The sequence below is a fragment of the Perna viridis genome, chromosome 7, assembly GCF_037379345.1.
Source record: "Perna viridis isolate PV_CMFRI_1.1 ecotype Kerala chromosome 7, ASM3737934v1, whole genome shotgun sequence".
Lineage (NCBI taxonomy): Eukaryota > Metazoa > Mollusca > Bivalvia > Mytilida > Mytilidae > Perna > Perna viridis.
The window spans coordinates 32,818,140-32,837,348 of record NC_142451.1 but is presented as its reverse complement, the minus strand read 5'-3'; the positions used below and the strand labels follow the sequence as shown (position 1 = coordinate 32,837,348).

Genomic DNA, 19,209 nt, shown 5'->3' with positions numbered 1-19,209 from the left:
TTAATTAAACGACATCTACCATTTTCTGAGGTGCAAAATTGTCCAGACATGGAAAGGCTTAGAACTTGTCGAAATAAACCTTTTCACTTCTAGGTGTAAACATCTGCGCTCGAAGGCCGGACCCCTCTCCATTTTATGTTTAAACTGGCATGACTGGTAAACCCCCTACCCATTGTTTTGAGTAATTAAAAAATTTACTATGCACATTATAACTAGGTGGAGCAGAACTTTCAGAAAATTAAAGGGTGTGCAACTCAGCTCCCCTTCCCTCCAATCCCCTCCCCCAAATAATTAAAAAAAAAAAACACACATTGGATCATCAATCACAAACAAATGACTTTCTCACACATTTAGGGTGTGTCGAAGTAAGCCTAGTGAGCCTTCCTTCTTTGTATCTCGGCTTATTCCATTTAATAAACAAAAATACATACAAATTAAATTTTGAACTAGATACAAAAGTATTTCGTAGAATGATAGGACTGAATGCTAGAAAGTTCCCTTTCGACTTTCACCATTAAAAATTACGATAAAAAAAGTCCCAGTCTGGGGGTTGATCACCTAATTGTGTCTACATATAAAAGAGTGATTACAAAGTGAATGTGCGTCTGAAAAAAACTCACACGATACATTGAAAATAACTAATATCAAGGAGTAGGGCTATAATGCCTTTTCTGCGTCTTGATGCTGTATAAGAGTCTTCAAAAATGAAAAAAACAAAAACACAAAAAACAAAAAAACAAAAAAAAAAAAAAAAAAAAACGTTAACACCCCAAACCAGACCAAGAAGGCACATATAGCGTGCACATCATCGGAATTCGTGATAACATAAAAATCAAGGTCACTATCTTGCTGGCCACTGGTCATGGAGTGAAACTTGGGCGAAGTCTCAGGATAACCAACTAATAGCACCAGATTAAACATTTTTTTTCGAGGAAAGTTAATTGGCATGAGGATATGAATCTTTGCTTAGTCATGGTTTTTTTTCTTTGGTTGATAAAACATTTCGATTCTGACTTATGAGAAAAGATAATTTGGTAAGGAAATGGTTAAAAAATCGGTATTGTGAATAAGATAAGAAAAACAAATAATTTGCTTACATGCGTTAGAAACTACTAGAGCAATTTGAACAAAACTGTACACCATTGATGTATGGTAGATGATCGTAGATCCTTTACAACGATTACTCATATAGTTTAGATCCGTCAAATTAGTACTGTGTCCACACTTTGCTCCACTGACCGCGGGCATCCTGTAGTATAATTATGAAAGAAGAAGATGATGATATATATATTTATATATATTTTAATTTCTCACGTCACAACTTATTAATTAAGCCCGAATGTAATAACAGACTCAACAAACTAATATCAAGAATACAGCATGACATAAACAAGACTATGAACAAGATCAATACCTAACAATAAAAAAAGTCTTTATGTATGGACAAAATAATTGAAATTTACTGATTTGATAAAATATACAACAGTAAACCTAGAAAATACATGTAAATTCCTTGAATACTCTGTTTAGTTAACATAGGGTCTCATCGAGCTGGCCTCATTAAACCTATTTTCAAGCATTATTTTTTATGGAATATGTCATCGTTTTCATACCATTCAGATGAATCAGAATAGTATCCTGAGTCGTCCGACTCATAGTCGTATGAATCACTGTAATATTCAGAACTATCGTAGTACCACCCTTTTTTGGATTTTTTCTCATTGTTTCTTTTTTCAGTCTTCTCAGCACTGTCCTTAGAATGCCACTTATAATCAGATGATTCGTATGAGTCACTATAATCTGAGTACTCATAACTGTCCCAATCTTGGAAATTTAGTTTCCTTTTCCTTTCCACACGTTTACCTTTGCCATTGTCGCCATGGTTATTTTTGGCATTGCCATTGTCATGGTTATTTTCATTGTTATTACCATTTTCATGATTATTATCATTGTTATTATCATTGTTATTGCTATCTCCATTGGTTTTGGTCTTTCTATTATCACCGTGTTTATTTCGACGACCCTCAGAGGACCAGTCGTCTTCATAACTTTCGTAATCATACCAACCAGATGAATCACTAGAGTAATCACGTCCATCAGAGTTTTTCTCATAGGATTCTCTCGAACCGTATTTTCTTCCCCTGGGAAAACTTTCACTTGATCCCTTTTTATTCCAATTTTTTTTGCTGCTTGATCGTCTACCATTATCGTTCGCAACGCTTTCCTCCGACGAATACCAATACTCACAATCACTTTCATCAGAAGAATTACAATCACTAGATTTGTCAGATATATCATCGATGTCCTTTGCAGCCATTTTTATTAAAGCCTTAGGTCTGCTGCGAAGAAATTTCAATTTTGACTCTATGATATTGCTATCAACCTTTGTACTCTTTTCACTAGAGGATCCCTTTTCAGAGTCACTGCTTTCACTTGACCAGCAATCACTTGAATCGCAATCTGACCAATCACCAAACAGAAACAAGCGTGCCTTTTCCTTTGGTTTTGATGGAGATGGGTTGTTATTTACATGACTTGAAACTGGAGATGGGTAGTTATCAACAAGACCTGAAGCTGGAGACGGGTTGCTGGCTGCAGATTCGGATTGTTGTGACGGCTGATTTGTTGATGGATCCGATGACGGTAGAGGTTGGTTATGAGTTAATATATTAATGACTTTTTCTGCAGGAGTAGGCTTGGGTCTTAACTTTCGTGGTTTTACAGGTTGTGGCTCCGAATCTTCTTCATTATCTTCAGTTGCTTTAGCACCATCTCGCATCTCTTTAGTATCTTCAAGGAATTCTATCCTTTTCTCTTTGTTTTCATTTTTGTCACCTTTTCGTCCTTTCTTACGTCGTCTGCTAGTACGTCTTGGTAGCGGGTGATCATTTGCATCAACAGGACCACCAGCATTTCCAACAATATGAGTGTTATGGTCATCTACCTGAACTCCACCTCCTGAAGATGCAGGTATGGTAGCATCATGATTATTTCCTTGTCCATTTGTCTCTGCACCACCTGTTGCAGCAGGTGAATCTTGGTTATTTCCATGACCGTTTGGACCTGCACCACCTGAAGTAACAGGTGAATCTTGGTTATTTCCATGCCCGTTTGGATCTGCACCGCCTGAAGCAGCAGGAGAATCTTGGTTATTTCCAGGTCCATTTTGAGGTCCTACATCTTTGGGTTGTGCAATATTATTATTCCCATCCGGTACAGGCGCATCATGAATATTTCCAAGACCATTTGGCGCTGTGTCTCCTGGTCCGGATACGTCATAATTATTCCCTTGACCATTGGGAGACCCTCCTTCAGGCTTAGGGGATTCAGGATTATTGTTACCTTTGTCCGGAGTCCCTCCTCCCGATATTGGGGTTGGGTCATCAGCAACACTTACATCATGGTTTCCAGGTCCCCCAAGGTTTGGGGTTGGATCATCAACAACTGCACCGTGTCCTCCAAAATTACCATTAGATAATCCGCCATTATTCGATGGTGGTTGATCAATTACTACATTATGTTTGTTCCCTTGTCCACCGCTGCTTGCTGGCCCACCACCTGAATTTTCCTTTCCAGATGCTAACACCTTTTCTATATTTTCTGGCTTTCTCTCAGGATAATTTCGTCTTGACCGGACTTGATTTTTCCTCGATGGCAGTATTCCTGCAGTAAAATAAAGTGTCGTGAAATATGTTTTTGGAGATAAAACAAACTATTGAAACAACCAACCCTGTTTCAAATTTAACCGAATTAAACATATAACTTTTATACGAATAAAAAGTTCGTAAATCAAACACATTTCTAAAATGTTTCTTAATGTTTAGAAACGGGGAACCGACTTTTTTTAAAAGAGTAAGCGCTATCGTTTTGAAGATAAACGGAATGATGTATGAAACTTTAGACGAATAGCAAGCATACTTTCAAAATGTAAACTTTTTGTGGTTGACTACTGAAATGCATGTATGTAGTAAACAGAACGATGTGTGTTTTTGTATATATATATATATATATATATACATTGTCCTCTCACCTTAGATTTAAAGCAAACATCAATCACCAACTCCTATAAGTTCTGCTTAAACTTTTTATATGAACAACCACAAAAATTACCATTTATCAACACTAGTATACGTATCAATTCTTACCCTGCTCACTGACTGAGATCCAAATCACAACAAGGAACAAGGTGGCGGTACCCAGGCTGTTCATCTTGTACGTACGGTAATTTTAAAACTATATTGTCATTTCTTAAAGCATACTTGTTGAAAAAATTAATTAATTTGTAGACTAGTTTAGAGGACCACTTTGCATATTAATCATGTCTGTAATACAGTTTTTTTAGATAACATGAACTCACTTTTTTGTACCATAATTAATATTTCATAAACGAAAATGTTGCGTTTGATATATTATATAACCTAAAACGAGAAAAAAAAAAAATTCTCGGCCAAGTTGACATGTAAAAATAAGTTTAATAAGCATTAATTTAAGATAATGTTTTGAAAATAATTAATGAGTGTTTCTTGAAACAGATATGCATAGATCTAGAACTACACTGTTTTTATGGTATAAATGGCATTTGACGACATAAGGAAACACAATATTTTTCATTTTTAATGTGTATTTGATTGACTTTTTAAGACAAATAATAACCATATCTCTTTCATGTACATTTCTACACACAGCGAATATATATATATAATAACAGTAATTCAAGCAATATTGGTCTGGTCTGTGAAAACAAGTTAGAGAAGTCCGTTGAAAGGATGAAAAAAAAACGGCTTTGACAAACCAGGGAAGCCGATAATATTTAGTGTTCAGGAACGCGACGCGCGGTGAGAAATACAGTGCTTTAAATCCAATTAAATTTTACCTGAAAAAAAGCATGATTAAAACAGACTGATTATTGTTGGTTTGTTTACATATATGGAAACCGATTAATTGCAATCAATCTTATTTCATTTTACTTTAGATCGCATCAAATTGTGGCGAAAAGAAAGTTGGTTTATGTAACAGATACCAAATAAGTTGTAAAATCTATTAAGATTTCAAGCACCAAAATTAGAAAAAAAAGATCAAATAGTTAATATTTCTGAAAAAAAACCAATAACTTGTTATATGTTTAGAGAGAGGTAGAACAGATTAACAGATTGTCGCGTTAACAAATATTATGTTTTGTTTTTGATACATGTTTTATTTATATAAGGAAAAGATATTGTGAAAGAGTTATCAAGCGAACCAACGTTATGACGGTAATTAAAAGAATGTAATCCAAGGACAAAGACCAGACATGGAAACAGACAAACACAACAAGGAACATAAAGTAACTAAAATCATACGTACAAAGTAACAAAAGCAAATGAGCAATTCGGATTCCACTAAAAACTGGGAGCATGAACCAGGTGCACCGGTAAGGTAAGCATCCACTCTTTTTTTTAGAAAAATCCGCCGAGTTGCTCATAAAAAGTCGAGTCCGGGGTAGACAATCGAGGAAAGGAAAACTATGACCCGTTGAAGAAATCAGTTTTCATGGTGCAGATGGATACACCATAACGATTCAAGAGTTAATGATGACGACCATAAAACTTCTGTAGTGATGACTTCAATCTTGTAATAACATAACCCTGTTCCAGAAGCCTATTTGTTAGAGTTCTAGCGCGATACAAAAAGTCTGCGTAGTTTCGACAAGCTCTGGCATAACGTATAAGTTGTGATTTGAACACTCCATACGCAGGTGTTGAAGGGATGTTGCCACAGATAAAAGGAAAGTTGACAATTCTGAATGAAAAGCCATCACGTTTGAATATTTCAAATTATAGTATACACGTAGCTGGCTACTTTCGTGGATGGGTGAAAACCTGTGCTGTATAAATTTATCATTAATACGATGCTTAATTATTTCATATGAGATATTATTGATTTCTTCATGTAGCCATACATAATTTAATTTTTGAATTTTGAAACCAAATTTACCGCACCATTCATTGCATCATTATATAAAGGTTTACAAACATCAAAACAACCATTGGTTTTTCTGATACATTACGTTACTTATATTATAATATGCGATGCTTTCGCAAGACACATAATGGTAAATGAACCAATTCAGCAAATATAAAAATTCGTTGGTACATTCTTATCCAGCCTTAAAACAAATTTGTGAAAACGTTTAAATACAACATTTATCCTTTTATCTTATGAAATCCCCATTTTTCTAATGCAAGAGATAAAACTGAACCAACCATACTGTCAATCATGTCATTCGTTGCTCAGGGCTTAAACATATCTGCTTAAGTAAGTTAATGAAAAAAAAACTTTGCTCTAGACCCCTGCTGAGCAAAACGCTATTGAGAATGCACAAACTTTCCGTTAAAATGTAATAACATTCCTAGATAAACATAGGAGTTAAATACTTTGAGTTCATTACCATTGTAATAAAAATATTCTTTTTTAGGCCTGTAGCCGTAACGAAACACATGCACTTTTGTTTTTTCCGTATTTATCTCTCTATTCCATTTACGGCAATAAACGAACAATTTATCAAGCAGATATTGAAGAATGTCTGGCGTTTTTCCGAACAAAGCAGTATCATCGGCAAATAAAATCAAATAAATAACAAATCCGTTGTGTTCCACATTATCATATCAAGTGTTGAAGATATATCTTGAATAATATCATTAATGAAGAATAAATATTGTAGGGGAGAAAGTTTACCTTGTTTGACACCAAGAATGTTATCAAATGCATCTGGAAGTAGTCTATAATATCGCACACGTAACTGGACGGACGTATATATATATATATATATATATATATATATATATATATATATATATATATATATATATATATATATATATATATATATATATATATATATATATATATATATATATATATATACTGTAGATCGTTCTGTAGTACATAGAAACTCGATTCTTGGTTCTGGTTAGATAACGGCGATAACATGTTATTCCTTTCTATTCCTATTATATTACCAAACACAAAATCATATTTTTCAAGATCTTGAGTCTACAATGATTCTGAATTGTACGTACAAAATATATTATATTACATTATATCTTATATTATTTTATAGTAATAAATTGTGTCCTATTCTATTCAATAGAAATTGAAGGTGCAATATGCTCCGATATGGTACTCTGTTTAGCGCAATTATTTTTTAAATATATTTTCCGCGAACACAGAAGTTCCGAATATCATATCATATTGCATACTACTTGTCGTGCGATAAACAAAACGAAATGGCTGAATAAGACAACGGATTTTTATGCAGAGGAGAATTCGACGCACCCGAAAAAAATGATAATATACTGAAGTCAATTGAACACGTTTTGCAGAAAAAGTAACAACCGTAAATTGTACAAAAAGCACTTTAAATATGGTCTACAAGTGGTTGGTATCGAACTTTGTCCAACTTGAACGACGTATTTTGCTTAGATACATATTGAATAACTATACATTTAACTCAAGTAATAATGTTCTACCAAAGTCATGTAGTGGTTATAACCGACCAAGAATGTATGGGAACATTTTACCAATCATCCAACTTATAGTTTACAAGACTGAGTGAAATAAAATATTATTGATCATGTTTCATTAAAAAAAATAAAATGAAATGACTGGAGTCTTTTTATACACATGCATTGGAAATAAACACTGTCAAAGGAAAAGTAATTTAAAATTGCACTAGTGCTTATATCAACATATTTGACCTTATTTGATATAACAACAGTGTTTAAAAAATGCACCTCAGTTAAAGATAATTTTCCAGAAACAATAGAAATATTATAACATACAATAAATGGATTATTGCATGAATATTAGTGTGTAATAACCCACGCAGAGTATCATATTGCACTTTCACGTTCGTGCAATATGATATTTGCTCAGGCCAATATTTATATTATATTATATTATATTATATTATATTATATTATATTATATTATATTATATTATATTATGCAGCTTGCATTCGATCTAGTCCATAAAGAAATACCGTGCAACATATTCTTGTATTTAGTCACTTCCTCACGCTTTTTAACATATTCCGGGTTTTATTCAAATGTTCTATCAGTGTCATAGCCGTATAGTGATTGATACCGACAAAAGTGCATAAGAAGATATTGTCCAATTGATTCTTCTGATCGTTTACATGACTGAGTGAAAATCAAAGTTTATTGTCTTAGTTTCAGTAAAATATAAAATCAAATGATAAAAGGATTTTTTTTTCAATTTTATTGAATCACTGTCAAAGAACAAATACGAACTCATATTTCACTGTATTGAACCCAATGCAAAATTAGGATATATCAATTTTTTTTTCTGGGAACGTCTAGAACATAATTACTATACAATATTCATGCTAAAATCTATTATATTATATTTCATTATATTATATTAGACTGTTCAAAATCGCAAAACTTCGTTTTACAAAAATAGAATCAATATTTTTGGACACCAATCCGCAAAACTTTCGAATCGCAAAAAAATTACCAGTTTTTTACGTACGGTTGTTCACTTTTAAAAAATGATATACAATGTTTTATGACCTGTGATTTAAGGATTTGAAAATTCGAATGGTGTTGTATTCAGTTCTGGTATTTAATGTATTGTTTCGCTCGATAATTTATTGAATGTATTTCTTGCATTGTCCTGTTTTTTTAAGTTTCATATATAAGCCTTTGAATAAAAAACAACTAAAAAATAACTGGAAGATAATTTTTGTTTAAAGTATAGAACAGTAATAATTAACTTTTTTTCAGACGTTCTTTATTGAACTACTTCAATGTGTTTTGTTGAAATGTTCATGTTTATTCTCGTCAGTTTAATTATTGTATGTTAACCCTATTGACGTCTTTACGACACAGAACTTCACGTGGTCAGGTTTGTTTTACCCATAAAGACGAAAACATATCATTCCATTATTTAAGATATTTAAGATATATACACCTTATAAGGAAACTTTGTGAAGAATGAAGTATATTACGACTTAACTATCTAATCATGGTATATTGAAAGTTTAATCAGTTGAGACCCCGTCGGTAACTTGTGTTTTTAGATATAAACTGCTACTGTTTATGACAAGTTTGAGTCCTTTTTATTACAAATTTAATATTCCTATAGAACGGAACCCACTCTAAGTTTGCATGAATCATTCAAAATTTCATTCATTTTATAGTTTAAAATGCAAGTTATAGTTATTTATAATTTTTCATAGAAAAAGTCTTCACTAGAAAAGAAATCCGAATCGTCTTCCCAAGATTCAAGATTCGATTTTCGTCTTCTTTTTTCAATACGGCTTATACTTCTGCCCTTGTCACTTTTGTCCTCCGACGAGTCAAATTCGTAAGAATCTCTCTCAGTTTTTTCCCAGCTGTCGTCTGATATACCACCAAAGTTGTCTGCCAGTGTTTTGCTCATGAGACCCCGTTTATCGACCCCTTCGCTGTCATCGCTATCGTACCAAAATCCCTCGTCACTGTTTTCCCATTTGTCTTCACTATTGTCATAGTAAGCGTCAATTATTTTCCTATTTCTTCTGTAAATTTGGGACTTTACGAATTTACCACGATTACCACGAGCTCCATTTCGAACACCAGAAATGGTTTTAATATTATTGCGACCTTGCCTTACATTATTTTCAGAATCGCTATACTCGTATTCATACTCATAACTGCTGTCTTCCGATGAATAGTAGTCCCAAACATCTTCATCTCTGTTTTTTTTTCGTCGAGAAATTGGAGAAAGATTAAGGCTTTTGAAGGGTTTACGGAAGTCTAATATCTTTCGGTTTTTTCCCCTTTGTGGAGAACGATTTGCGACAGAGTCAATGTCCTCCCAACTTTCTGACACTTCAGCGCTGTAATCATAGTCCTCACTATCATCATAATATTCGTATTCATTATTCAATTTATTGTTTTCTGCAGAATACACTTTGTTTTTTAAAGACTTGACCTTTGAAAGGAACATAAGTCCACCAGGACGCGAAGCAAATCGCATTTCCTCGCTAACGTCGAAATCACCTTCGTCGCTGTCGATGAAATTGTGTGAACTGGACTTTTTCCTATTTTGTATTTTTTCCCCAGGCAGATAGTATTCGTCTGAAAATTCCACGCTGGACTCATCACTGTAAATATTGTTCTTGTTGAGTGGGGATTTGACTTCATCAGAGTTGTCACTAAAATACTCTGAATAATCGCTTTCTACGCTGTCATATATCCATTCACTTGAGTCTGATTCTTTATTCGCCAACATGAGTAACGCTAGTGATGCATTTCTATTGAATAAGCCAGATGCTTTAGTATCATTTGTTTTAAGGTGACTGATTTGTTTTGAAAACGTAGTATTCTTACTCAAGTTCATATTAGTCGGTGATATTTTGATACTTAACTGATTTGATGTTTTTTGATTATTTTGAAATATAACCACTTTCGTACCATTGTTTAAATTTTTACGGTTTAACAAAATTGGACTTGAATATTGGTTTTGTTTGCTTGATAATGTTGAATTTATTTGTTGAGGCTTCAGGTCTTGAATCCGGTTTACCCGTCCAGTAGACTCTTTCTTTTTTATGGGTTTTATTGTAACGTTTAATTTAGGTTGGACAGTTACGTGATTTCTTGTTTTGACTACCTTTCTTGTCGGAGTTGTTGGTGTAACTCGTGGTTTGGAAGTTGTGACAATCTTTGAATTCTGATAATTCTGTTGCATTGCAGCATTTAGATATTCCACATTGAATGGGAGTTGTCCCCCTTGTATTGGTATATCAGCAGCATGATTAAGTAGGTTCGAGTTAACGACAGGCCTTATTTGCACATTTGCTTCGATTGAACCAGATACTGAAAGCAAACAAAATAGAAAATTAAAATTATAATAACAAACAAGCAATATTCAATATTTCAGGAAAAATATTCCCCTTATTTTCAAAGACAAATCAATATCAATTATTGCATATTCCTATATTTCACTTATTGCATCAAACAATTTCAATTAATAAAGACTATTGAATGACCTCGAGATTCAGGACTTCAAGGCTAAATCACTTGCCTGCTCTTGCAAAAACTCTCTATTCAAATATGGTTCTCTCCAGTCATGTCATCATCTCTCCGTAAAGTCCTTTTTAAAGGTTCCAAGTACCGTGAACCACGCTACATAAATTGGAATTATGACTTATAAGTTCTTATGGATGCCATGAATAACTACGGAAAAAGGTTAAAATGACAACAAGAAGCCATTATTTCTCTTTCAGAGTGGATGTAGGCTTTGAAGTCTTTAATTATGAAACGTATGAAAGTTTTTAGTAGGTCAATGAGTGTCAATTTTCAAAGAATCGGATGTAGGAAAAACATTGTGTACATGACAAATATCTTGTAGTACCAGCAGAAAATCCCAAAACGACATTATTTTTGTCTGTAAAACGTATTACACCCAATGTTTATTATCAGAGGTAGACGTAGAAAATAATAACAGTAATAAGACCTATACTGCCACCACACTCTCCAAAATCTGTGCTATCCTCTTTTGGTTTCTCTACCAAAGACGATGATTGTAATCTGCCGTCCATGTACTGGATTCCTAAACTCCACAAGAATACATACAAGCAACACTACATAGCTCGATCTGCAAAATGTACCACCGCTTTTTTGAAACTTTAAACTTCAATACTCACAGCTGTCAAAAAGGTTCTTCATTCCTACAATGACACTTGTTTCTCCCGTAGTGGTATTAATTAAATGTGGATCCTGAAAAATTCGAAAGATCTTCTGGAAACCATCAATTCAAGATTATTATTGGAATACAATAACAGCATAACCTATAATTTTTCAACTCTTTATACTTCTATTCCCCATACTTAGTTAAAATCCCGACTCAAAAACATTATACAGCGTTGTTACTAAAATAAAAAAGACGGTACACCTAGATACAAATATGTAGCTCTTAGTATACTGTGTAAAAAAAATCATCTTACAAGTATACCGAAGATGTTTCAAAATGCTGTAAGTTTTGATCGACAACATATTTGTCCAATGTGTTGGACGAGTTTCAGCATAACTCATTTGTTATGTCAGGGCTTGCTGTAACTACGCTGACTATTTGTATCGCGCTAGATTTTTAACAATCAGGCTTTTTGAATTGGGTTATGTTACTAAAAGATTGAAATCATCACTACAGAATTTGTATGGTCGTCATCATATACTCGTGGGTCGTTACGGTATATCCATTTGTACCATGAAAACTGATTTGTTTAACGTGTCATGGTTTTCCTTTCCTCTTTCGTCTACCCCGGACTTGACATTATATGAGCAACTTGGCGGGGATTCCAGGAAAGCCGAGGACGCTTACCTTACCGGGGCACCTGGTCCATCTTCCAAAGTTTTATAGGCTTTCGAGTTGCTCATTTACTATTATTGCTTTGTACATGTTATTCTGGTTATTTTATGTTCTTTGTTGTGTCTGTCTGTTTTCCCTGTCTGGTCTTTGTCCCTGGATTACATTCTTTAGATTTCCGCTAGAATCTTGGTTCCCTTGATTACTCTTATTACGGTTTTTATATTCCAATATTTTATATATATTTAACTACAATATTTTGAGTAGAAATGCTTTGAACCGTGACCAATTCATTCTCCGTAGCCTGTACTAAAGTACTTTATACGAGGAGATTGATACGAAGTAGAAGGTTTCTTAATTTGTCAATTATCATTTCAGAACAAAGAGCATTAAACCAATTTTTCTTGATATGATGGAAATTAAATTTTGAATATTCTTTTTAATTCATAAAATGATAGATCTTGGTCAAATTCATATGCTTTAAGTTCTTAATTTTGAGTATTTGAAATGCAATATCAACATTGTTGTCTTCAAGTCATTTTCTTCGTTGCCACTTATTTTCTTAAGGAAATTCCCTGTAGAGTATTGAGAGCGTTTTCGTGACATAGCAGATATACAAGATAAAAAGTAACAAACGACATATGTATATTACATATTATGCCATTGTTTCTTATGCAACTTTAAAAATGACATTATTTGACACGCTACTTGCTTATTTTGGAGTATTATGCATCAAATACAATCGAAAGACAGCAATTATACAACTAAACTATTATTTGCGGTTAAAAAATTAAAGAACTTCAAAACAACCACTTACCTTCAATATTCAATAAACAAAACAATGCAATCCATATTTGACCCTGAAGTCTCATTTCAATTGTCAATCAGTGGCTACGGACCACATTTGATAGATATGTCGTTTTTTCGATGTTAATGAGATACATGAACTGACAATAAACCGAGTGTTACAAATTTATTTTATGGTCAATAGGACAAGAGTGGCTTGATATGACACTACGTTATATTTTAGTTACGGTAACTGAGCAAACATCTGCATACATAGAAATAGAATATTTGTTCGTGTTGCATACGTAAATGTATTCATTATGTCAAGCTTATTTATTTTATATGAGTATAAAGCGTAGTAAAAATAGACAACACAAAGCTGACAAACGACACGAATATGAAGTATGGTTTACGTTGGAAATAAATTATCGTATGTATGTTACAGTAACAACGAAGAAGTATAGATATCAAAATTTATTTTGCCTATACTAAGTATTGTTTAAAATTTTAGAAAATCACACACATGTATATTGATTTCATAAACAACTGCAAGCTCACGTATGATCAATTATGAAATATATCTCACGATTTCAAAAATGTAAAATAAAATCACTTTTTATGATATTTTACTGTTTGTACCTTGACAAAAAGGAAAAACGAAATAAATTAGAAACATTTGAAGTATAAAACCACTTCCAGAACTAATGTATCCATGTAATGGTAGGAACATTTAATATAACTTAGGTTAGAAAGAAACACCGTTTTAACTTTCCTTCAGTGTAGAAGAGGTTTTACAATTTTAATAAATTTATTCGATGAGGCTAGTCGTGTGTCAATTGAATAGCGTTTTGAAGGTATTATCTTACTTTTAAAAATAAGTTTATGTGCTTAAAAATCTAAAGCAAATAAGCGTGAAGCTTTGCAAAGTGGTATTTATTGTTGTAAAGATACAGTATTTGTATGGGGGGAACACTTCGCATTCTATGGCACATGGTGCATGGAATTGAGAACGGAAATGGGGATTGGGTACGTGCATGGAGGAATGGGGATTTCAAATTAAGGTGAAGGGGAAATTACTTTTAAACGTATTAATTGATTTTATACCGGTATTACATTTAATTAAAAATAAATGTTTGAATGTTGAAGAAATCAAAAAGGTAATGTAAATAATTGATAAAAACGCAATTTGACTCTACTAGGGTTGGAGATTTTTACATGGGGAATGAGGATAGGACAAAGGAGAAAAGGGGATGGCATATGGTGCAAATTGGAAGTTTATATCATGCATGAGCTGCAGCCGTGAATGTTCATTGTAAACATTTTCAATAATTCACACTGTGAAATAAATTTGGTAATTTCATTCTAGGACTTTCTACCGCAAACAATAATAATAATAAAAAACAACAAACAAACGTTAAAACACGTCTTATCATCTTATCATCCGCCAATAACAAAATTCAAAATCTATGTTGAGAATAACACTAGTATATGGAGAAAAAATATGATAAATAGAATAATCAATTGGTTATTATGCTCAAAACAAGTTCCCCACACTCGTTAAATCTCTGCGATCTTCGACAGTCGTGATCATATCTTGGTTATTCACTCTTTCCTATTATTTATCCCCTCATTACTTGAACAATTCTTAGTGAATGTTTCACGTAGACATTGTTCTACATATTAGTTAAAACTGTTTAGTTGGTCGGTGTATCTTTTTAACATTCTAATTGGTTTGGTGGAAATGACCCATTTTGAGATTTTGTGATTAACGAAGTCTTACACAAATGATTTAAAGTATTCAAAGGTAGAATTTCTTGTTAAACAGTGTAAAAGTCTTTATAGTTGGTTGTTGATTTTACTTGTTTAAAACAAAAAGTGTTTATAGACATATTGCAAAAGTATAGTACCATTGTAAATCTAATGTAAAATTCAAAATCATGAAATAAATGCATATAGTTTTTTTTCATTTGTTAAAAAGATATTTTATTATAAGTTTACTTCGATTAGAAGAATTGCAATCGATCAGTAATTTTTCTGTATGATCTATATTTATCATTTATATACTGCAAATGATCGACTGTCGGTAAGACGGGGTCGAAGTTAAGTTCTCCGTATCCTAGGTACTCCTGGTAGTGCCTGTTCGATGTATCTGGTGTTGACAACCGACGTATCGTCGTCGGAGATTCAATAAACATCGCCATGTTAGGTTTCGTTACTGCGTATGGAGCCAAATACTCGACTTCAAATGAATTTTGCATGTTTTTCGGTTTTATCCGTACCTTTGTGGATTCAAAATATTTATCAGTACTGCTTTGTCTTGGTCTTTGAATGTTCAAAATTTTTCTTCGACTATCAGTGGATGTTTTCGAGTAACCTCTTGAGACCTTCCTGTGGACGAAATCATTATTATGAAAATGGCCGCTTTTCTTACTTTTCCTATTGAAACTGTGATGATCCCCACCCGAATAAGGCGTTGGGCTCTTATTCGTTACTGGCAGATTGGTCCTTGTTACATCAGGGGTTTCGACATCATAATGGTAATACGACACTTTCGACTTTCTTTTGTCGGTTACACGTAAATTTGTTGTTTTTATTTTATCGCTTCGTATTCTATCTGCTAATACATGATCAGCCGTTAAAGACATGGTGTCTATAGTTTTTGAAAGAATTTTTCTTGCATTCAGAAGGCCATTTTGATTTGAGTCCGATTTTGATATTTGTATGTCATTGTTCAATAACTCTCGAGTTCCTTTACTACTACTGCTTGACCTAGTTTTGTGTCTGTTTACTCTTTGAAAAGCTTTGTCACCTCTCAGTCCTCTTCTTTTTGTTGATCTTCTTTGTTGGTTTTCGATTGCGGTACGACTGCGTGAATGAAGTTGTGAGCTATGTATCCTTGGTAATTTACCTAGAGATCGCAGATTGGTTCTCGAAATGCCTAGAACATTCACGTTTTTGCCACGTTTGTCGGAAAAATATTGTGTCTGTTCTAATGTGTTTTTAATTGATGTTTTTCGGTTATCGAATGGTCTAGTTGCATCTTTTCTCTCCGGTTTATCCCGATGTTTGAATGTCCTTCCTTGCTTCGAAACTATCAAAGTTTTCGCGACAACCGTGTCGCTTAATATTCGATCCGCACTTACTTTTCTTGCGGTAAGTAAATCTGACCTCAGATGTTTCGCATTGATATCATCAGCTTGTAAAACCCCCTCATTGTCCGGATATTTCGAAAGAGAAAATTCACGGTTCCTAGAACTATCTGAAAAAAAGGTGTAAATCATGATGTTCAGTCGATGCATAGTTTGATTCTTGTTAACCGAGTGAGGCAGTATTTGGAAAAAATATGGTCCGTTATTCCATTGAGGACACGCTTTTACCCATAAGAATGAAAATAAAACTATGGTTATTGCTTTTTATAAACAAACGTCTTATGAAATTCCTGAGAAAAGAAAACCGTCCTTTTCTTCTCTGTTGCACATAAAAGCTATCTCTGGTAGCCTGATTATGAATGTCTTGTTTTTTGGCGTAATATCTTTCGAATTGGTGGTTGATAATGACTTTTGTGTGCTTTATACTTTCCATTTTAATAATGCATTCCTGACACCGTGTTTTGTGATAAGGCTCGTCTGGTATGCTGATTACATGTGATACTGCACGTCGTACTATTTTACACGATCACATTAAATGTTTACAAAATATTTGTAATAAACAGAATGAAAAGTAAATCAGTGGGAAAGTCTCAATATTTCTGCAGGAAGATGTATTTAAAAAAACAATGACAGCTCAGTGTATGCAATATGTGCAATGTTACATTACAAAAAATATAGACAACGGTCAAATACCTCAGGTGTTCTGTAGATGCACTGAACTGCAATAAATGTACATTATCAAATGATATATGTAATTGATAACCAAGATCATGAGATAAATAGTGTCGCATTTAGCAAATTAGAGAATATGCCAGCTTGTAACCTACTGATTGTTATTTGTTGTATTTATCTAAAATTAAAATATGTACAATAGTCAAAATATTAGTCATGAAGCGAAATTAATATAAAAAAAACATAATCGGTGATATCGGGTCATTGACCAGAAGGGAATATGAATTAAATAATTTAAATAAGTTGTTTTTAATAGTCTAGTTCGTCGTAATCTTTAGAGCTTGTTAATCGTTTAGAATTCCGTACACATATACATGTATGTATCATCACCGAGACAGAAATAGCTTGGACCTATCCGTTGTGAATAATTTATATCTGACATGTCATATACGTGTAAAGCGATCAAGGCAAATAATGACTTTTTTGACAGATAAACATTAAGCACATGATTGAACCTTTCATTTCTTAAAGAAAGTTGTCATCGTTTCGAAAAATAGAATTGCTTCATATTTTATCCTTATTATAAGGTGCAAATGTTAACCCAGGAAACGTGAACTGGGTAATTTTAAAAATGTTTTTGATTAATGGTATGTACATGACTCCTCAAAAGAGAGATTTGCAGTTTGTCTAAAGACCGTATTTGTGACATTTTTTTTCAATCGGCAAATTGAAACACAGACACAGACACATCAGCTTTAACTCAGCAACATTTTAAGAGAAATAACGTCAAACATATTTTTTTCATGCTGTATCCATAAGAAAGAAAAGAATAAACAAAGCAAATAAAAATAAACATGATGTTGCAAAATTGCAAAATTCTTCGATTTGATTTCAGATTTTGTGCATTACGATTTTAAAACTAGAGCGTGAAAAAAGTATTAATATTACAGATCTCAAACGCGATACTTAAACATTATAAGAGCTCAATAACTTTTTATCAAATTATTAAATTACCTGCACTTGAAGAAATTGCGATCAGAAGAAAACATGATCCAAAGATAAAGTTCATGTTCCAGAAGTTGGCAGAACTGGTTTCAATGATATAGGTTGGTAGTCCATTTATACAACGGATTCTTAATTTAGAATTTCGATGTTTGTGCTTTCATTATGTTATAATTCATCGGTGACTACACAATTTAATCATATGTTAACCATTTTGTACTGTAGGTTTAAGAAAAAAGCTAAATTTCTTAATACATGACTTTACCGAACACAGTTGTCATAAAAATTAGATACACATACCATTAAAGCCAAAAGGTGAAAAATAAATTTAGCCAGAGGTATAAAACACCATTTGCTTTGATTTAAGTTGTATGTATTTTTCAAATGGTTGTAAATTAATTAATTTTGTATGCAGTACATCTTTACTGAAGTGTGTACAAAAGGTTTTGGTCAATAATAAGGCTATCATAGAAAACATTGGTTATCGTATTCGTTAGCAAGGTCTTAAAATAAGTAAGTTTTACACAATCTTAATTGTAACAAAATAATCAACAGTACTATCGTGTTGATTTAACTTAAATAAATGTCACTGTGTGGATAAAAATGTTTAATTTCACCAAAATGAATTCATGTTTTGAACTAGATTTGATCTGTAACTTTCAAATGAGTTTCATTTTATACTCTTTCTGAATCTTATCTAAAACTAAGTTGGACATCGTTTTTTATGATAATATCTTCAGATTCTCAAGATATTTTTTTCTGTAAGAAGCCTTTAGTTTTATTCTTATTTAAACACGAAGCAAACATATAATACCCATAGAAACAAACTTAAAGACAATCTGTAAATATTTATCAAAAAATAAGATAACAATGACGGATTATAATAGAATATTTGTGCATATTATTGGTGTTGACGTATGAACACATGTTGCCTAGGGAGAAAAAGGCTGTGATACTATCTAATTGCTTTGAATATGAAAGAAAAGTAATAATTTTACCTGAAAAATGTAAATACTTTTTGTATATGGACCATCGGGAACACATTTTTCTTCTACCAGGAGAATAAAAATATCAATATGTCATAGACTATTTGTAAACTTTACTGTATTTTGAAGTAATTTAACAATTTTAACTAATGCGGTACCATTTTATCTGTCTAAAAGAAAATATCGTATTTTTGTTATGAAAAATGTCCTATTTTGTTTTACATCAAAAGAATGCTGTCAACGAACAAAAACTAGACAAGGC

General features: G+C 32.8%; 3 protein-coding genes across 3 annotated transcripts; all 3 read right to left on the bottom strand.

Moving 5' to 3' along the window:
* Positions 1–1,274: 1,274 nt before the first annotated feature.
* Positions 1,275–4,285, bottom strand: LOC148612353 (uncharacterized). Its single transcript, XM_088593700.1, has 2 exons — positions 4,146–4,285; positions 1,275–3,663 (listed from the first exon to the last, which is right to left on the bottom strand). Exons 1-2 carry the CDS (start codon positions 4,207–4,209, stop codon positions 1,580–1,582), a joined length of 2,148 nt encoding a protein of 715 aa, XP_088449826.1. The 5' UTR covers positions 4,210–4,285; the 3' UTR covers positions 1,275–1,579.
* Positions 4,286–8,341: 4,056 nt separating this feature from the next.
* On the bottom strand, positions 8,342–13,525 carry LOC148612352 (uncharacterized). Its single transcript, XM_088593698.1, has 2 exons — positions 13,170–13,525; positions 8,342–10,863 (listed from the first exon to the last, which is right to left on the bottom strand). Exons 1-2 carry the CDS (start codon positions 13,222–13,224, stop codon positions 9,227–9,229), a joined length of 1,692 nt encoding a protein of 563 aa, XP_088449824.1. The 5' UTR covers positions 13,225–13,525; the 3' UTR covers positions 8,342–9,226.
* Positions 13,526–13,597: 72 nt separating this feature from the next.
* Positions 13,598–18,226, bottom strand: LOC148612351 (uncharacterized). Its single transcript, XM_088593699.1, has 2 exons — positions 17,974–18,226; positions 13,598–16,397 (listed from the first exon to the last, which is right to left on the bottom strand). Exons 1-2 carry the CDS (start codon positions 18,026–18,028, stop codon positions 15,142–15,144), a joined length of 1,311 nt encoding a protein of 436 aa, XP_088449825.1. The 5' UTR covers positions 18,029–18,226; the 3' UTR covers positions 13,598–15,141.
* Between the last annotated feature and the right edge of the window lie 983 nt (positions 18,227–19,209).